At 31.7% G+C, this 17,050-nt stretch overlaps 1 protein-coding gene across 1 annotated transcript in view; it reads left to right on the forward strand.

Annotated features, from left to right (window-relative positions):
* The window catches only part of LOC106474869 (serine/threonine-protein kinase Nek8-like), a gene marked incomplete at its 3' end in the record, with an annotated part of 27,470 nt that overhangs the window by 5,498 nt on the left and 4,922 nt on the right, over window positions 1-17,050 (forward strand). Inside the window, exons 5-11 of the mRNA XM_022403150.1 lie at window positions 1,634-1,722; window positions 8,119-8,136; window positions 9,613-9,697; window positions 10,485-10,642; window positions 11,298-11,438; window positions 11,902-12,024; window positions 14,485-14,671. Of these exons, the coding sequence (XP_022258858.1) occupies window positions 1,634-1,722; window positions 8,119-8,136; window positions 9,613-9,697; window positions 10,485-10,642; window positions 11,298-11,438; window positions 11,902-12,024; window positions 14,485-14,671 (801 nt within the window). The remainder of the gene's footprint in view (window positions 1-1,633; window positions 1,723-8,118; window positions 8,137-9,612; window positions 9,698-10,484; window positions 10,643-11,297; window positions 11,439-11,901; window positions 12,025-14,484; window positions 14,672-17,050) is intronic.

Raw genomic sequence — 17,050 nt, forward strand, 5'->3', positions numbered from 1 at the left:
CTGAAAATGTAAACAGATGGGTGCTGTCTCTGAACTAGTAAACAGGTGGGCACTGTCTCTGAACTAGTAAACAGGTGGGCACTGTCTTTGATCTTGTAAACAGATAGGTACTGTTTCTGAATGTGTAAACAGGTGGGTAGTGTCTCTGAAAATGTAAACAGATGGGTGCTGTCTCTGAAAATGTAAACAGATGGGTGCTGTCTCTGAACTAGTAAACAGGTGAGGCACTGTCTTTGATCTTGTAAACAGATAGGTACTGTTTCTGAATGTGTAAACAGATAGGTACTGTTTCTGAATGTGTAAACAGGTGGGTAGTGTCTCGGAACGTGTAAACAGATGGGTACTGTCTCTGAACTTGTAAACAGATGCTTACTGTCTTTGATCTTGTAAACAGATAGGTACTGTTTCTGAATGTGTAAACAGGTGGGTAGTGTCTCTGAACTTGTAAACAGATCCTTACTGTCTTTGACTAAGCTGTATAATGCATAAATGTTTAATAATATATCTGAACTTTTATACAACATAACCTGTTTCTTTACTTCAGTGTTTAGTTTTCTTTAATGTGGAAACATTTCATGTTCATTACTTAGCATTATTTTGTTTAGTTATTTTCAACTTATTCTCAAGGTCTGAAGACATTTTTTCCAGATGGCATTTTAGTGGAATATTTTGTAATTAAAGCTGTAAACTCTGTTACCTACGATTAGAAAAACACTGAATTCTTTAGTTTTAGACACCCAAACTATCCAAGACAAATATTTATTATTGGTGTTGGATACTGACTGAGTATTGCACTAATTTCTTTGAAAGTATTTTATTTTGATCCAAAGATTAATGCATCTATCATTAAAGCTTTCTGAATAAATAAATATATTTAGATAAAGAACAGTTTTCTAATAAGTTCAAGTTCAATCAGGCAGTTTGGTAGCACTCAAATCTGTTTACATTTTCCTTGAGAAATAATAACACATTAATGATGCAAAGGACTGAGTGAAAAGTAAATGGAAATACATATGTGTTCCCATTGGACATATAACTTGATAATATTTGGCACTTTAGATAAAATTTAACACTATAATGACCAGGTCCTTAGTTGGGCAGGTTAGTATTGTTTGTACCCTAATTCAGATTTTTAGGAGACTCCACTTTTTGTTGGTTTTTATCATGTTCTTGCTCTTCTTTCTAAAGATCAAATTGTATATTTGTAGCTTGAGAAATATGCCTAAAGCAATGCTTTAAAACAACAATTGCTGGTTCATTTATATGGTAGTAGAAGATTGTTTTGTGGAATACAATAAGTGAAAATATGTGTAGTTTGAGTTTGCTTCAAATGGTTGTTTAATATTCTATATAATATTATTGAGAAACTTACAATTCAGCACATTAGATGTTGCATTCTATCAAAATTTGACGTCGCATTGGTGAATATATAATTATATTTATCAAACAATTAAAACTTCTACAGTCATATTTGAGAATGACTTTTTTATTTCTTTGTCTTTCCTTTACCTGACTTATACCCTGAATATGTATAAATATTTTCTTAACTGTTTTAAAAGATTTATGTTATGGGTGCTATAAGAACATTTTTTAATTTTTCAAGACTTTTTAATGTATAAATATATTGTTTTAGTTGAACAAGCAGTTTGAACCAACAAAAGATGAAGCTGAAGAAGATACTGAAGTGATTGTTGAGAATCAAAGACAAACCAACATGCACAAGTATGAACATTGTTGGACTTGTATTTTAACAAGTGTATGTGTGTGTATGTAGATATTCTGTATGTGTTTTATTTTCTCTTTGTGAGTGAATACATTATGTATATTGATATTCTCTATGAATATTAGAACACTTATATGTTGATACTCTATGTGATTCATATCAATGCTAGTGGATGGACTACAAGTGTGTACTGATGTTCTATAAGTATTAGTACACTTATGTGTTGACACTCTGTGTGAGTTGTATCTCTATTAGTGGATGGACTACAAGTGTGTACTGATGTTCTATAAGTATTAGTACACTTATGTGTTGACACTCTATGTGAGTTATATCTCTGCTAGTGGATGGACTACAAGTGTGCACTGATGTTCTATAAGTATTAGTACACTTATGTGTTGACACTCTGTGTGAGTTATATCTCTGCTAGTGGATGGACTATAAGTGTGTACTGATGTTCTATAAGTATTAGTACACTTATGTGTTGACACTCTGTGTGAGTTATATCTCTGTTAGTGGATAGACTATAAGTGTGTACTGATGTTCTATAAGTATTGGTACACTTATGAGTTGACACTCTGTTTGAGTTATATCTCTATTAGTGGATGGACTATAAGTGTGTACTGATGTTCTATAAGTATTAGTACACTTATGTGTTGACACTCTATGTGAGTTATATCTCAATTAGTGGATGGACTACAAGTGTGTACTGATGTTCTATTAGTATTAGTACACTTATGTGTTGACACTCTGTGTGAGTTATATCTCTACTAGTGGATGGACTACAAGTGTGTACTGATGTTCTATAAGTATTAGTACATTTATGTGTTGACACTCTATGTGAGTTATATCTCTGTTAGTGGATGTACTACAAGTGTGTACTGATGTTCTATTAGTATTAGTACACTTATGTGTTGATATTCTGTGTGAGTTATATCTCTATTAGTGGATAGACTACAAGTGTGTGTTGATATTCTGTGTGAGTTATATCTCTGTTAGTGGATAGACTACAAGTGTGTGTTGATATTCTGTAAGCATTCTATGTGAGTTTTATCTCTGCTAGTGTATGGACTACAAGTGTGTACTGATGTTCTATAAGTATTAGTACACTTATGTGTTGACACTCTGTGTGAGTTATATCTCTGTTAGTGGATAGACTATAAGTGTGCACTGATGTTCTATAAGTATTAGTACACTTATGTGTTGACACTCTATGTGAGTTATATCTCTTTTAGTGGATGGACTACAAGTGTGTACTGATGTTCTATAAGTATTAGTACACTTATGTGTTGACACTCTGTGTGAGTTATATCTCTATTAGTGGATGGACTACAGGTGTGCACTGATGTTCTATTAGTATTAGTACACTTATGTGTTGACACTCTATGTGAGTTATATCTCTATTAGTGGATGGACTACAAGTGTGTACTGATGTTCTATTAGTATTAGTACAATTATGTGTTGACACTATGTGAGTTATATCTCTATTAGTGGATGGACTACAAGTGTGTACTGATGTTCTATAAGTATTAGTACACTTATGTGTTGACACTCTATGTGAGTTATATCTCTATTAGTGGATGGACTACAAGTGTGCACTGATGTTCTATTAATATTAGTACACTTATGTGTTGACACTCTGTGTGAGTTATATCTCTATTAGTGGATGGACTACAAGTGTGTACTGATGTTCTATAAGTATTAGTACACTTATGAGTTGATATTCTGTGTGAGTTATATCTCTACTTGTGGATGTACTACAAGTGTGTACTGATGTTCTATAAGTATTAGTACACTTATGTGTTGATATTCTATGTGAGTTATTTCTCTACTTGTGGATGTACTACAAGTGTGTACTGATGTTCTATAAGTATTAGTACACTTATGTGTTGATATTCTATGTGAGTTATTTCTCTACTTGTGGATGTACTACAAGTGTGGATTGATATTCTGTAAGCATTGTGGTAGGAAGAAATTTTGGAGTGGTCAGGCTATTGCCACAGCTAAACAATATAATACACAATGTGTGCAAAGAATGCCATTTCTAGAGGGTTTTGGGGGTATGCTCCCCAGAAAAATTTTGAAAATTTAATGCTATGAAACTGAATCTTGAGGTATTTTAACTACAAATATTTCTTACACACAATGTAATGTACTGAATTAGAAGAAGCAAGTTTAAATACACAAGTTGTAGTTATACAAAGTGTGGTCAGGCCATGGCCTAACTGGCCTTACCACATTCTATGGCCCTGATAAGTATTATTGCACTTTTATGCATTGATATTCTGTATGAGTTATATCTGCTTGTAGATGTACTACAAGTGTATGGTGATATTCTATGTCAGTTATCTCTGCTTGTGGATGTACTAAAAGTGTGTGTTCATGTTTTGTAAGTATTAGCACTTTTTGTGTTTATATTCTATATGAGTTATCTGTTTGTGGATGTACTACAAGTGTAATGATATTCTATGTGAGTTATATCTGCTTGTAGATGTACTACAAGTGTAATGATATTCTATGTGAGTTACCTCTGCTTGTGGATGTACTAAAACTGTGGGTTCATGTTCTGTAAGTATTAGAACTTTTTGTGTTTATATTCTATATGAGTTATCTGTTTGTGGATGTACTACAAGTGTAATGATATTCTATGTGAGTTACCTCTGCTTGTGGATGTACTAAAACTGTGGGTTCATATTCTGTAAGTATTAGAACTTTTTGTGTTTATATTCTATACGAGTTATCTGTTTGTGTATGTACTACAAGTGTAATGATATTCTATGTGAGTTACCTCTGCTTGTGGATGTACTACAAGTGTGTGTGTTGATATTCTAGGTGAGTTATTTGTTTGTTGATGTACTACAAGTGTGTAATGATATTCTATGTGAGTTACCTCTGCTTGTGGATGTACTACAAGTGTGTGTTGATATTCTAGGTGAGTTATTTGTTTGTTGATGTACTACAAGTGTGTAATGATATTCTGTGTGAGGTATCTCTGCTTGTACTACAAGTGTGTGGTGATATTGTATGCGAGTAATCTCTGCTTGTTGATGTACTACAAGTGTTTGGTGATATTGTATGCGAGTTATTTGTTTGTGAAAATACTACAAGTATGTAATGATAATCTATGTGAGCTATCTGTCTGTGGATGTGTTACAAGTGTGTAGTGATATTCTATGTGAGTTTTCTGTTTGTGGATGTGTTACAAGTGTGTGGTGATATTCTGTGTGAGTTATCTGTTTGTGGATTACTACAAGTGTGTGTTGATATTCTGTGTGAGTTATCTGTTTGTGGATTACTACAAGTATATGGTGATATTCTGTGGGAGTTATCTGTTTGTGGATGTACTACAAGTGTGTAGTGATATATCTATGTGAGCAGTCTCTGTGCTTGTGGATGTACTACAAGTGTGTGGTGATAATCTATGTGAGTTATCTCTGCTTGTGGATGTACTACAAGTGTGTGGTGATAATCTATGTGAGTTATCTCTGCTTATGGGTGTACTATAAGTGTGTGGTGATGCTCTGTAAATATTAACACTTTTTATGTGTTGACATTCTATGTGAGTTATTTGTTTGTGAATGTACTACAAGTGTGTGATGATATTCTAAGTGAGATATCTGTTTGTGGATGGGCTACAAGTATGTGGTGATATTCTATATGAACTAACTCTGCTTGTGGATGTACTACACGTGTATGGTGATATATATATATATATATATATATGTGATCTATTTTTGTGCTTGTGGATGTACTACAAGTGTGGGGATATTTTATGTGAGCTGTTTCTCTGCTTGTGGATGTACTACAAGTGTGTGGTGATATTATATGTGAGTTATCTCTGCTTGTGGATGTACTACAAGTGTGTTTATATTTTAACATTGATTTTAAAGCTACAAACAGAGATGCATGTGGATAGTTTGATTTCAAGATAGCTTTGATTCCAGAACATACATACCTCTTCTCCCACTTATAGCTAATAATTGACCACTAGGGTTTCTTCCTTTGCCCATCTAATCATTGGTCTGAAATTGTTTTTCTTGTTCCAGTCTTTTATACCCCACTCAATTTCCTGTGTCGATATTTATCTCTTGATATTCTCCACCTATGTCAATATGCCCTCTGTTGTGGTACTGTATATAAGCATCTCATTCAGATAATGTTATCACTTTTTCTTGACAAAACATCACTAATAGGTTTCCCAGTGTTACGATAGTTTGAATATTATCCATGTTATCTAGCACTTTATTTGATGGCTGAAAGTTCTGTAAGCGAACTTTTAGTTTTCTATCCATCCATGGATATTGTGGTTCATGCTGGAAGGCTTACTTCTCAGTTATGTGAAGAGACAATTATGCCCTATCCGACTCTGAAATATTACATCTGACAACGAATTTCGGGGTTCTAAAGCAGAGTTTGTAGTTAACCTAAATAGATCAATGTTCCCTGCAAGGACAGGGTAAGTATATGGATTTCCAACTCTAAAATTCATTGTTGTGTTTTTCTTTCACTTCACTTTGTTGGAAGCCTCTCAGGATCACCAATTTCATTGATGATGGGCTGGATCCATTGTTAGCAGACACGTTGGTTCATTTTTGGGCTTTTAAATTCCTCCCTGTTGTTACTGGAGGCTCGAATTTCATTGGATCCTACAGAGAGTCATAGTTTTGCCCCTATTCCTGACTCCTGACATCAGCCCTTGGTATCTTGGTGCCTGGATTAGATGCTATCTATATCCAAGGGTTCCGCTGCTGGGTCGGATTGCCAATTTTGGGGTCAAGTGGAATGTACCTTACCCACACGGTTGGGTAGTGAGGATGAATATTCATGATTCCAGACCGGATTAATTCTTTTTTCCTTTTATTGAGTAAGGCATACACAATCCCATCATCCCGAGCTTGGGATGTTGCTTTTTGGGCTTCTTCAGGTGGAAGAGAAGGTTTTGTCCACTTCTGTGTTGCTTACTTTCTCATCATGATTCTGGTAGCTTGGAACGCATCACTCTGTGGCTACAGATTGGGATCCACTCATAAGTATATATATATATAATGTTGTGATCCAATTGCCCTAGCTACCAATGTGGGATATAGGGACCAAGACCCCTTAATTCTAACCCCGAGTAGTGGAACCTCAACTATTTAGTTAGGGCTGGCCCATAGTGATGATCACTCATGTACATTTCCACCCACAATACAGGAATTAAGTTCAGGATGAAGAGCATACATGTTCTGGATGTAGTGTGGTTCCCCCACTAGGGTGCTAATCTTCTGTTGACACACCCATGATCTATGCAGACGCTTTCTGTATGGATAATGCCGTCACTGACCCCTTCACCTTCTCAATGTGGGATTCTAACTATAAGTGGGAGAAGAGGTATGTATGTTTTAGAAGTTCACATTTTCTTAAATAGAAAATGTATTTCCAATAATTCTTACCTCTGCTGACACTCTCCCATCCTTCCTCCTCACTAGGAGCTGGTGTTAGAGACTGAGATAGAGTCAGTCTCAAAAAAGTGATAACATTATCTGAATGAGGTGCTTATATACATTATCAGGATAGAAGGCGCATTGACGTAGATGGAGAGTATCACAAGATAAATATCGTCAAGGACAGTTGAGTGGGGTATAAAAAACTGGAGCAAGCGAGAAAATGCTTAGATGGGCAAAAGACAAAACCCTGGAAGTTGAGTAATAGCTTTAAGTGTGAGAGGAGTTAAGCATTATTGGAAATACATTTTTCAATTTAGGAAAATGTTAACTTTTATTCCTCAACACGTTTTTACCCATAAAAGAGAGACTGCTGTGGAGTGACAGGTATGGAACATCATAACTCACTTTACAAGGGTATACAAATCAATTAAAAATATTTTAAAGTAATGATAGAAGAAAAACTCTTTGTTAGCGATATTTATATTTAACTACCTATAGTATCTAAAAGGTTTAAACCTCTGGATATTAAACAATTATATCCATCTATGTTGTAGTTCCCTGAGAAATATAACTGTAATACATGTGCATTTAACACCAAGCTGTTACATGTTTTAGAAGTTAAGATCTAAAACTATTGATTATATGGCATATTTTTTTAAAGTTACAAGATTTAAAATTACTGATTTTTATGAAAAGTTTTAAAAAGTTATAAGTTAGGATTTAAAAACTACTGATTATATGACACATTTTTTTAAGTTAAGATTTAAAACTACTGATTATATGACACATTTTTTTAAAGTTAAGATTTAAAACTACTGATTATATGACACACTTTTTAAAGTTAAGATTTAAAACTACTGATTATATGACACATTTTTTTTAAAGTTAAGATTTAAAACTACTGCTTATATGGCATTTGTTTATTTAACGTGTCATGTTTTATCATGATTTTATGAAATGTTTTTATTTCAGCCCACTCAGGAACCTTAGGTGAGAAACGTTTTTTTCTTCAACTGTCTTAATTATTTAACTTGTTCTCTGAAAAAATTATTCATATATATATATATATACTGTATTTTTATAATAATGATAATTACTTTCTAAAGGTCTTTCTTCAGTTATTTGAATTATTTAACATTCTCACTGAGAATATTATTTAAATAATGTAGATTGGATGTTCATAATGTTTTCTAAATTATTTTTCTACTTTTCTAATTGTTTAACTTTTCTTTGTTAGATGTTATTAAAGTAAACTGGATATTTATCTCTCTCTCTCTCTCTTTGTGTGTATGTATCTATATATTAATACAAGCATACATACATACATTGTTTCAAAAACATTAGGAGAAAATTTGCATTTTTATCAGAGAAGCAAGTGTGTTTTATTTATTGTGCAGTAATGATTGTGCAGGTATTCAATTGTAAAATGAAAATGTTTCATAAATATTTCAAACTTCTTTCCATATCTGAAAAAATATTGTTTTTAAATGTTGTATTTAATGTAGGTTGATGAAAAAATGCTTGCTTTATTTTCATGTTATTTATGGTTTATTTGTTTAGTAAAGTAATACATGGTGTGGTTGGTATTTTATTATATATTATTATTTACTTTCAATCATAAGTCCTTAGAATTACTAATGTAGTTTCATCCTGTTGACACTATGATTATTTGACCCATTCTGGGAATGAGAAGATTAGTTTGCCAGTTCTTGTGAATTTTGAGTAAAAGTTAATTAAAGTAAAAAACAAATACTAGTAATAAATCATTGGTATTAGCGGTAATAAATACTAATTCTTGCACTAATTTATAAATGAGTTAAATAAAATTGACAAAAACTGTACTTACCATTTTAAAAGCTAGTTGATGCCATAACAGTTATTGATCTTTCAAACTGATAATATAAATAGTGTCTCAGCCACTGCTGTGTTTGTTGTATCCCAGCTGGCCTGATGATCCCTGATATTGAGGAAGAGGTCTCATCAACACTATGGATGTTATACATTCTCCTTTACTTTTGATCATAACTTCTTAGAATAACTGAGTTAATGAACTTAACAGAAACTTAATGTTTTTATTCATTGCTAATAATGAACCAGAATAGTTAAGATTTTAAGCTTAGATCATTGCATAAACTTTTAGAATCTGGGTTTAGGAGTCTTTAAAGCTGAAGTACAGTTTACAAATTATTATTAATTCTTTAACAAGAAACTAATAGAAAGACTTAGCTTAAGCCTAAAGATCTATATGAAATAAAACAATTTTAAAAGCTGTATTGTGTCATGCTGGCAACCAAGGTGAAGTAGACAGAGAGAAAGAGAGAGAGATAGTTATGTGTAATTACTTTCCTGATTAGTATTTTTAATGCCACAGTTCAGTAGTTACAGTTACTTATAAATTATGGTTATTTTAAATGTATGTAATGATAGAATTTATTGATGAAAACTGAGTGTTTTTTTTTTTATTAGATCTGTACTTTATAGAGTAAAACTAAATGAGTTGGACATATCTCTTTCCCCTGTTCCATTACCACCAAGAAGCAGGATTAAAGAAGTAAGAAAGCAGTTTTATTTAAACAATAATAGAAATAGGTATTATAATTGTTGTTGTTAATAGCTTCATAACCATTTAAATATGCCATGTAAGTTTAATACCAATTATGTGTAGATAAAAAGCAAGCCATAGTTTTTCTTTCCTTAAGGCTTCTACTGGGCTATCAGGACTTAATTGTATTTATATAGAACTTTAATGTGAGGCTTTAGTACTTGTAACCTTTTTTATAGAACTTTAATGTGAGGCTTTAGTATGTGTAACCTTTTCTATAGAACTTTAATGTGGGGTTTTAGTATGTGTAACCTTTTCTATAGAACTTTAATGTGGGGCTTTATGGGTATGGAACCATTTGTATAGAATTTTAATGTGAGGCTTTAGTATGTGTAACCTTTTCTATAGAGTTTTAATGTGAGGCTTTAGTATGTGTAACCTTTTCTATAGAACTTTAATGTGAGGCTTTAGTATGTGTAACCTTTTTATAGAACTTTAATGTGGGGCTTTATGGGTATGGAACCATTTGTATAGAATTTGAATGTGAGGCTTTAGTATGTGTAACCTTTTCTATAGAACTTTAATGTGGGGCTTTATGGGTATGGAACCATTTGTATAGAACTTTCATGTTGAGCTTTATGGATGTAGAACAATTCCTATAGAACTTTAATGTATTGCTTGTTTTTCTACTGTGACTTAGTGCAATCTTAGGTTTGGGTTTGCATATAAATTTTCTGTTTCACATTTTAAGTACAATTCTGTACAGTAAATAAATAAACTTTTTTTTCATAAACAGGTTGCAGTCAGTTCAACTCACATGATAGGGTTAACTTATGATCTAATGGCTTATACCTGGGGTGAAGGAAAGAAAGGACAACTTGGACACGGCTCTCTAGAACCATGGTTAGCTAAACCAAAGTGTGTAGAAGCACTCAAAGACAAAAATATTACTAAGTAAGAATTTTTAGCCTAAGTATGTGTTAACGACTTACAAGTAAATATTTTATTATTATTTTTCAGGAGCTGAATTTTCTTTTGTTATTTATATGCTGAAAAACATATTTTAATTGTTTAAGTGATCATTTTGTCTTAAGATATGCATATTTGTTTTTATAGTTATCATTTCTATCTGAATATTGTTTTCCAGGATCAGTTTTTATAGTTATCATTTCTATCAGAATATTGTTTTCCAGGGTTGATTTCTATAGTTATCATTTCTATCTGAATAATGTTTTCAAGGATCGGTTTTTATAGTTATCATTTCTATCAGAATATTGTTTTCCAAGGTCAGTTTTATAGTTACTGTTTTTTTTTCAGAATATTGTTTTTCAGGGTTGATTTTTATAGTTATCATTTCTGTCAGAATATTGTTTTCCAGGATTGGTTTTTATAGTTATAATTTCTATCAGAATAATGTTTTTTCAGGGTTGGTTTTTATAGTTATCATTTCTATCAGAATATTGTTTTCTAGGGTCAGTTTTTATAGTTATAATTTCTATCAGAATATTGTTTTTCAGGGTTGATTTTTGTAGTTATCATTTCTATCAGAATATTGTTTTTCAGGGTTGGTTGTTATAGTTATCGTTTCTATCAAAATATTGTTTTCCAGGGTCTGCGCTGGTGAAGGTTTTAGTGTGTTTTCCAGCGACAATGGTATAGTCATGACTTGTGGAGACGGTAGTCAAGGATGTCTTGGGTACGGAGGCTGGAATAGCTCTAGCAAGCCAAAGTTGGTAGAGAAACTTTTGAGGTGAAGTTCTGAAGAAATTTTAATTGTTTTTGTCTTGAAATTGTTTTTTTAAATTAAAGTATGTTTTCATGCATCTTACAATATTCTAGCTAATATTTTAGATATGAGATTAAAATCTAATCCAATGTTTCATTGAATGATAGACATGCAGAAAGATAGATAGATGTTTGGGTGCATACATTTTCATATTACATATTAGTTGTTGAACACTATACAAGTTTATACAACAAAGTGTGATGAAATCTAAACTACTAATGATTTTTAAGGATAGTATTGTTGTAAAACCATTTCTTTTGATTTTTTATTATATCTTGATAATAAAACTTGTGATTTAGCTTTAAGTAGTTAGATTTTGTAATCAACACGGTAATACTAATAGTTAATTTTAATGAGTTGCATAAAGTATTGCTACTGAATGGTTTATTATTTTTCACATTACAGCAGTTGTTATGTCTTTTTTTAGTGTTGATGTGTTGAGTGTAACTTGTGGTCCTCATCATGTAGTGGTGGTAAGTGGAGGAGCAGTAGCTTATGCTTGGGGTTGTGGAAGTTTAGGACGTTTAGGGACTGGCAATGAAGATGATTGGTATGTGGTTTGTAATGGCTATACTTTTATCATACTTACATGTTAAAACATTCACAAAAAAAATACATTTTTATTTCTAAGGTATTCAAAAATCAATGGAATATTTTAAGATATTCTAAAATACAATGTTTTTAAGAGTCTCTAAACATGATTAATTTTATAGTAAGGTATTTTTTGTGCTGGTGTGTTATATCAAAAGTGATGTCTTAATTATAATAACATAACATTAAAGGACAACAAGGGATCTCTTGGTCTATCTACACCATCCAATCCACAAGATTAAAGTAAACACTAATAATACATTCAAATATTTATCAAGCCTTCCATTAAACTACCTTTAATAAACTACACCTACCATATCTTAAAGTCAACCACTCTGTTAGAAAAATTAAGCTGTCTTAGCTGAAGATGATTCCTACCCTACCAAAATTTATATTTGTGTCCCCTAGTCTTACCATTCTCACCTTTAAATACAAAAAAAATTATACATCAACACTATTAATTCTCTTAAGAATTTTAAACACCTCAGTCAAATTCCCTTTAACTCTTCTTTTTTCAAGAGAAAACAGTTTCAGAGATTTTAATCTATCCTTATATGACCTTTCCATCCCAGTATTCATCCTAGTAGCCATTCTCTGAACCTTTTCCAACAATTTAATGTTTTTCCTAAGTTAAATAGCTCAAGACTGAACACAGTACTCCAGATGTTGCCTAACTAATGACCTATACAATGACATTATAATCTCTTTAGACTGTATTCAATATTAATGTAAGTACAACCTAAAATCCTATTTGCCGTGCCACTATTAACAGCACATTGCTTGGATGACTTAAGAGACTGATGAACTAGAACACCAAGATCTTTCTTTTCCATAATGCTGTTAAGGTTATTCACATCAAAATTATACTCATAATTCAAATTGTGAAAAGTCATCTGCCATTTATTTCCCCAATTCACCAAATAATCCCAATCCTTTTGTAAAGCAGTAGCATCCTCCTTGCAACCAGCAGCACACACAACTTTAATGATATCAGCAGATTTATTAACCATTCCTTCATCTATGTCTTAGATGTAAATCAAAAAGCACAGAGGTCCTAAAATTGAGCCCTGAGATACACCACTTGTGACATTAATCCAGATTAACTGAATTCTACTGTTTATAACAACTCTCTGCTTTCTTCCACCTAGCCATTGAGCCAACCTATATGCCACACGTACAGAGATAACTTTTTTTAACAAGCCTTTTATATGGCACCTTGTCAAATAATGTCAAAAGATTATTAAGGCCAGATTTTCCCTTAGTAATACCATGCTGACTATCCATCAAAATTTAAAACTTTTTAAAATGACTTTGCAAAGCATCTTGTATCAGAATTTCAAAAAAGTTTTCACACAACTGATGTAAGACTAATAGGTCTATAATTCTTTGATAGATTGTTTAGGTAGTGTATTAATGATGAAACTTAGTTGAATGGATGGCAACTGCCTGTTGTAGAAACATAAGCGTAGAGGGCGACGTTTCGAAAGTCTCCCGTCTCCAGATCCTGAAGATGAAAGGTGGAAGACTTTTGAAACATCGTCCTCTACACTTGTATTTCTACAACAGGCATTTTGCCTTCCATTCAACTAAGTTTCATCAGGACTATAATTACTGGGACAATTTGTTATCACCTCAGTTGAAAAGAGGAGTAACATTAGCCAACTTCCAATCTTCTGACACCTGTCCACTGTTTAAGGACTTAAAACAAATAGTAGCAAGTGGCTCATATATATATATCCAATCCTTATCCTCCTTCAAAACCCATGGATAAATATGATCAGGCCCAGGAACTTTATTATTCTTTAAACTTCCCAATTTTATCTAAACAAGTTCAGAGTTAATGTAATCTTCTTGATCTATTAAGCAACTGTTCAGGGTGAGCAATATTGCTTAAATTTTCATTATTAAAACTGAAATAAAAATATAATTTAATAACCCAGCAATTCCATAATCATCAGATATTATCTTTCCTGTATCATCCCATTGTTAAGAAAGTTAATAAAATGTAGTGAAATGTACACATGTGCATGTATGTCAAATGCTAGTTATTGTTATTTTAGGTTATTTGTTTAGAACATGAAGAAGTACAGATATCCTAAGAACAGTGTTTTAGTAAAAGTGAGATTTGTGATAAATGATCTCCCTTCTATGTTTTCTTTATCTATTAAGTATACAATATATTTAGCAGTGTTTTTAAAGTTACAAGATCACACACGAAACAAGTGAATAAATATCAAATAAAAAGACCAGATAGCCTGAATCCCTTTACAAGATTGTCAGTTATTTTTCATGGTTCATCTCTGAAAATAAAACAAGGACATCTTAAAAAAAAGGGCCCATGATTCAGTTTTTCTATTTGTACAAGATAATTTATCATTTTAGAATTATTTACTTAAATTTCCATTATTTCTATGCTTAGCTCTGTACCAACGAAGGTGCATCTTCCTGAAAATACAACTGCCGTAAAAGCATTCTGTGGTTCAGATGGAACAATGTTTGTGACTGACATGGGAGTATTGCTGGCCTGTGGCTCAAATCTATACAATAAGTTAGGATTGACTGAACGACGAATGTTTCTTGTACAAGTTAAGCAATTGATGGTAAAGGTAGGTAGGAGAAAGAACTGCTAACCTTCAGCTAATAAGTTACATTTGACTAAAATAGCAAATGTTTGTTGTACAAGTTAAGCAATTAATGGTAAAAAGTAGGTAGAAGGAGAAACTGCCAACCCTCAGAAAGAAAGACATTTGTTCAGTAATTTATCATTCAATGAAGTATTTTGATTTTAATATACATATGCTGTGGTTTTACTAATTGAAATATGTATTAATGGTTTCATTATGGATATCCTTTTTTGCATATGTCTTTAGGTTTTACTGAGTTACATTAAAAATTTAATTAAAGTACTTTATTATCATGGTATATGAATAAATTTGGCATCAAAATGTAGCTAATAAATCAAATTTTAATATTATATAAGTTTTTAATTTTATAAGGCAATATTTAAAAAAATTTCCCCGAATATGAGAACTGTGACATTTGGTTTCTAGATATCTCCTCTCCTCTAATTTATTTACCACCCCCTCGAAGAAATATGAAATTTAATGTAAATTGCTCGTGATAATGTTTTCATCACTCAAGCAAAGCATAATTTTTATATCCTTCAATCTTATTTGGTTACAGAGCCGAAATCTAGAAAATCAGACCTCTCTTGTTACACCCACCAATCACATCCTCTCTTTCAGAAATTGCCAGTAGTTCTCTCTAACATTTAATACTAACAATAGAAAGCCAAAGTTGTAATCTATCAAATGAAATCATATTACTTTGTTTTCTACACAGAGAATTGTCTATTTCACTTCCAGTCAAAAGTTTATTCCCAAGGGAAACACATTGATGAGCTTAGCCAAATTTTTAACAGCTCATGTCACACAGTTAGAAAGCCAGAAAATTGTGATAGTTACAGAATATTGTCTGCTTTTTGCATGTTATTATTCTGTGTTCTATGGTGTATTATTTAGTTTAAAAAAATTATTTGGTTCACTTTTACCATTAGTATAAAAAAGTAGTGTTAAGTTTCATCAGCAGTCGACAGCAAAAATAAAGAAGACCCAGATAAATATTATATTTCTTATTTTTCATGTGTATGCTTTATTATTATACAGATAACTAAAATGTAAAAAATAGAAACATTTCAGGTTAGATAAAGTTAGATTAGTTAAAATGAATAATAATAATAATAATAATTTTTTTTTCAGGAGGTGCACTTATGAGTAGCCCATGCTTTATGTAATTTGATAGAGTAACATAAACTACATGTTCACTAAGTGCTTTACAATTTGTAATATTTGGGAATATTAGTTAGACATGGTCCAAAGGGCAATAAAACAATAAAATTTAAGTATAAACAGAAGTATACTGTTATGAGTTTAAATATATGGAGGATAAACAAATGTAGTTTATGTTGCAATTTAAAGTCATTCTGGAAAAAAAAAGGGGTAATTTAGATTGATTTCCTATTTTTTATAGTGGTTATGAGTTTGGTCAAATTGACCAACCTCATATAGAGTTAGGGTAGAAGGAATAACAGATAAAATATAAAGTTTTACTGAAAAAAAACATTGGAAATTTATCTAGGAGGTTTTAGAGATTATGCAGATGAAAGTTGAGGATTTTCAGATGCAGAAAAGTATTTTTAATCTTAACATGAAAATCATTTTGTACTCGGTGAAGTCAACACTTTGACTCCATATATTCACAGAGAAATTTTTAGTGATAATACTTTATTCAAAATTATGATTTTTTTTTGTCTGAAAATGACTTAATGCTTACTGAAAGATTGTGAAATTTCGTGTAGACATACAAAACATATTAGAAGTTATAATATGGAAACTCTAAAGGTCAATTTGGGATAAATTTTAAGGTTGAATTGACTGAGTCCATAGTGAGACAGTTAAACTATTAAACTTTTATATAAGACATAGTCATTTAATATTGTTAAAAAAGCAACCCACTCTGATTTATGTTAAATGTTATGTTAAAAAACTAATTGTATTTTAAAAGATTGATTTTCTATAACCTAACAGTATGTTTTGTTTAAATCTTGTTTGTAATAATCTATGGACAAAAGAAAACCTCTTATGATTTTACCTGGATGTATCATTATTAATTATAGTAGTGAAGGTTTATTGTTTGTTGATGAGTAACCTTGTATGATGAATTACAAGTAAAGCCCTTTTAAGGATTCATCTGATAATGAAAACACTACAAGGAAACTGTAATCATTAGATTAAATAGATTTGTTAGTTTTTAGGAACTTTGTCAACTGCATCAAAAAGGGTTAGAAAAACAGCTGTTATCATAAGAATGAGAAGGTTTGCTCTGTTATCAGGAATTTGATATTACCATATTTTTTGGAATATAAGACTCACCGGTGTATAAGACGCACCCTTATTTTGAAGACAAAGTTTTTTGGGATAAAAAAG

This window comes from Limulus polyphemus, unplaced genomic scaffold (assembly GCF_000517525.1).
Source record: "Limulus polyphemus unplaced genomic scaffold, Limulus_polyphemus-2.1.2 Scaffold7793, whole genome shotgun sequence".
NCBI lineage: Eukaryota > Metazoa > Arthropoda > Merostomata > Xiphosura > Limulidae > Limulus > Limulus polyphemus.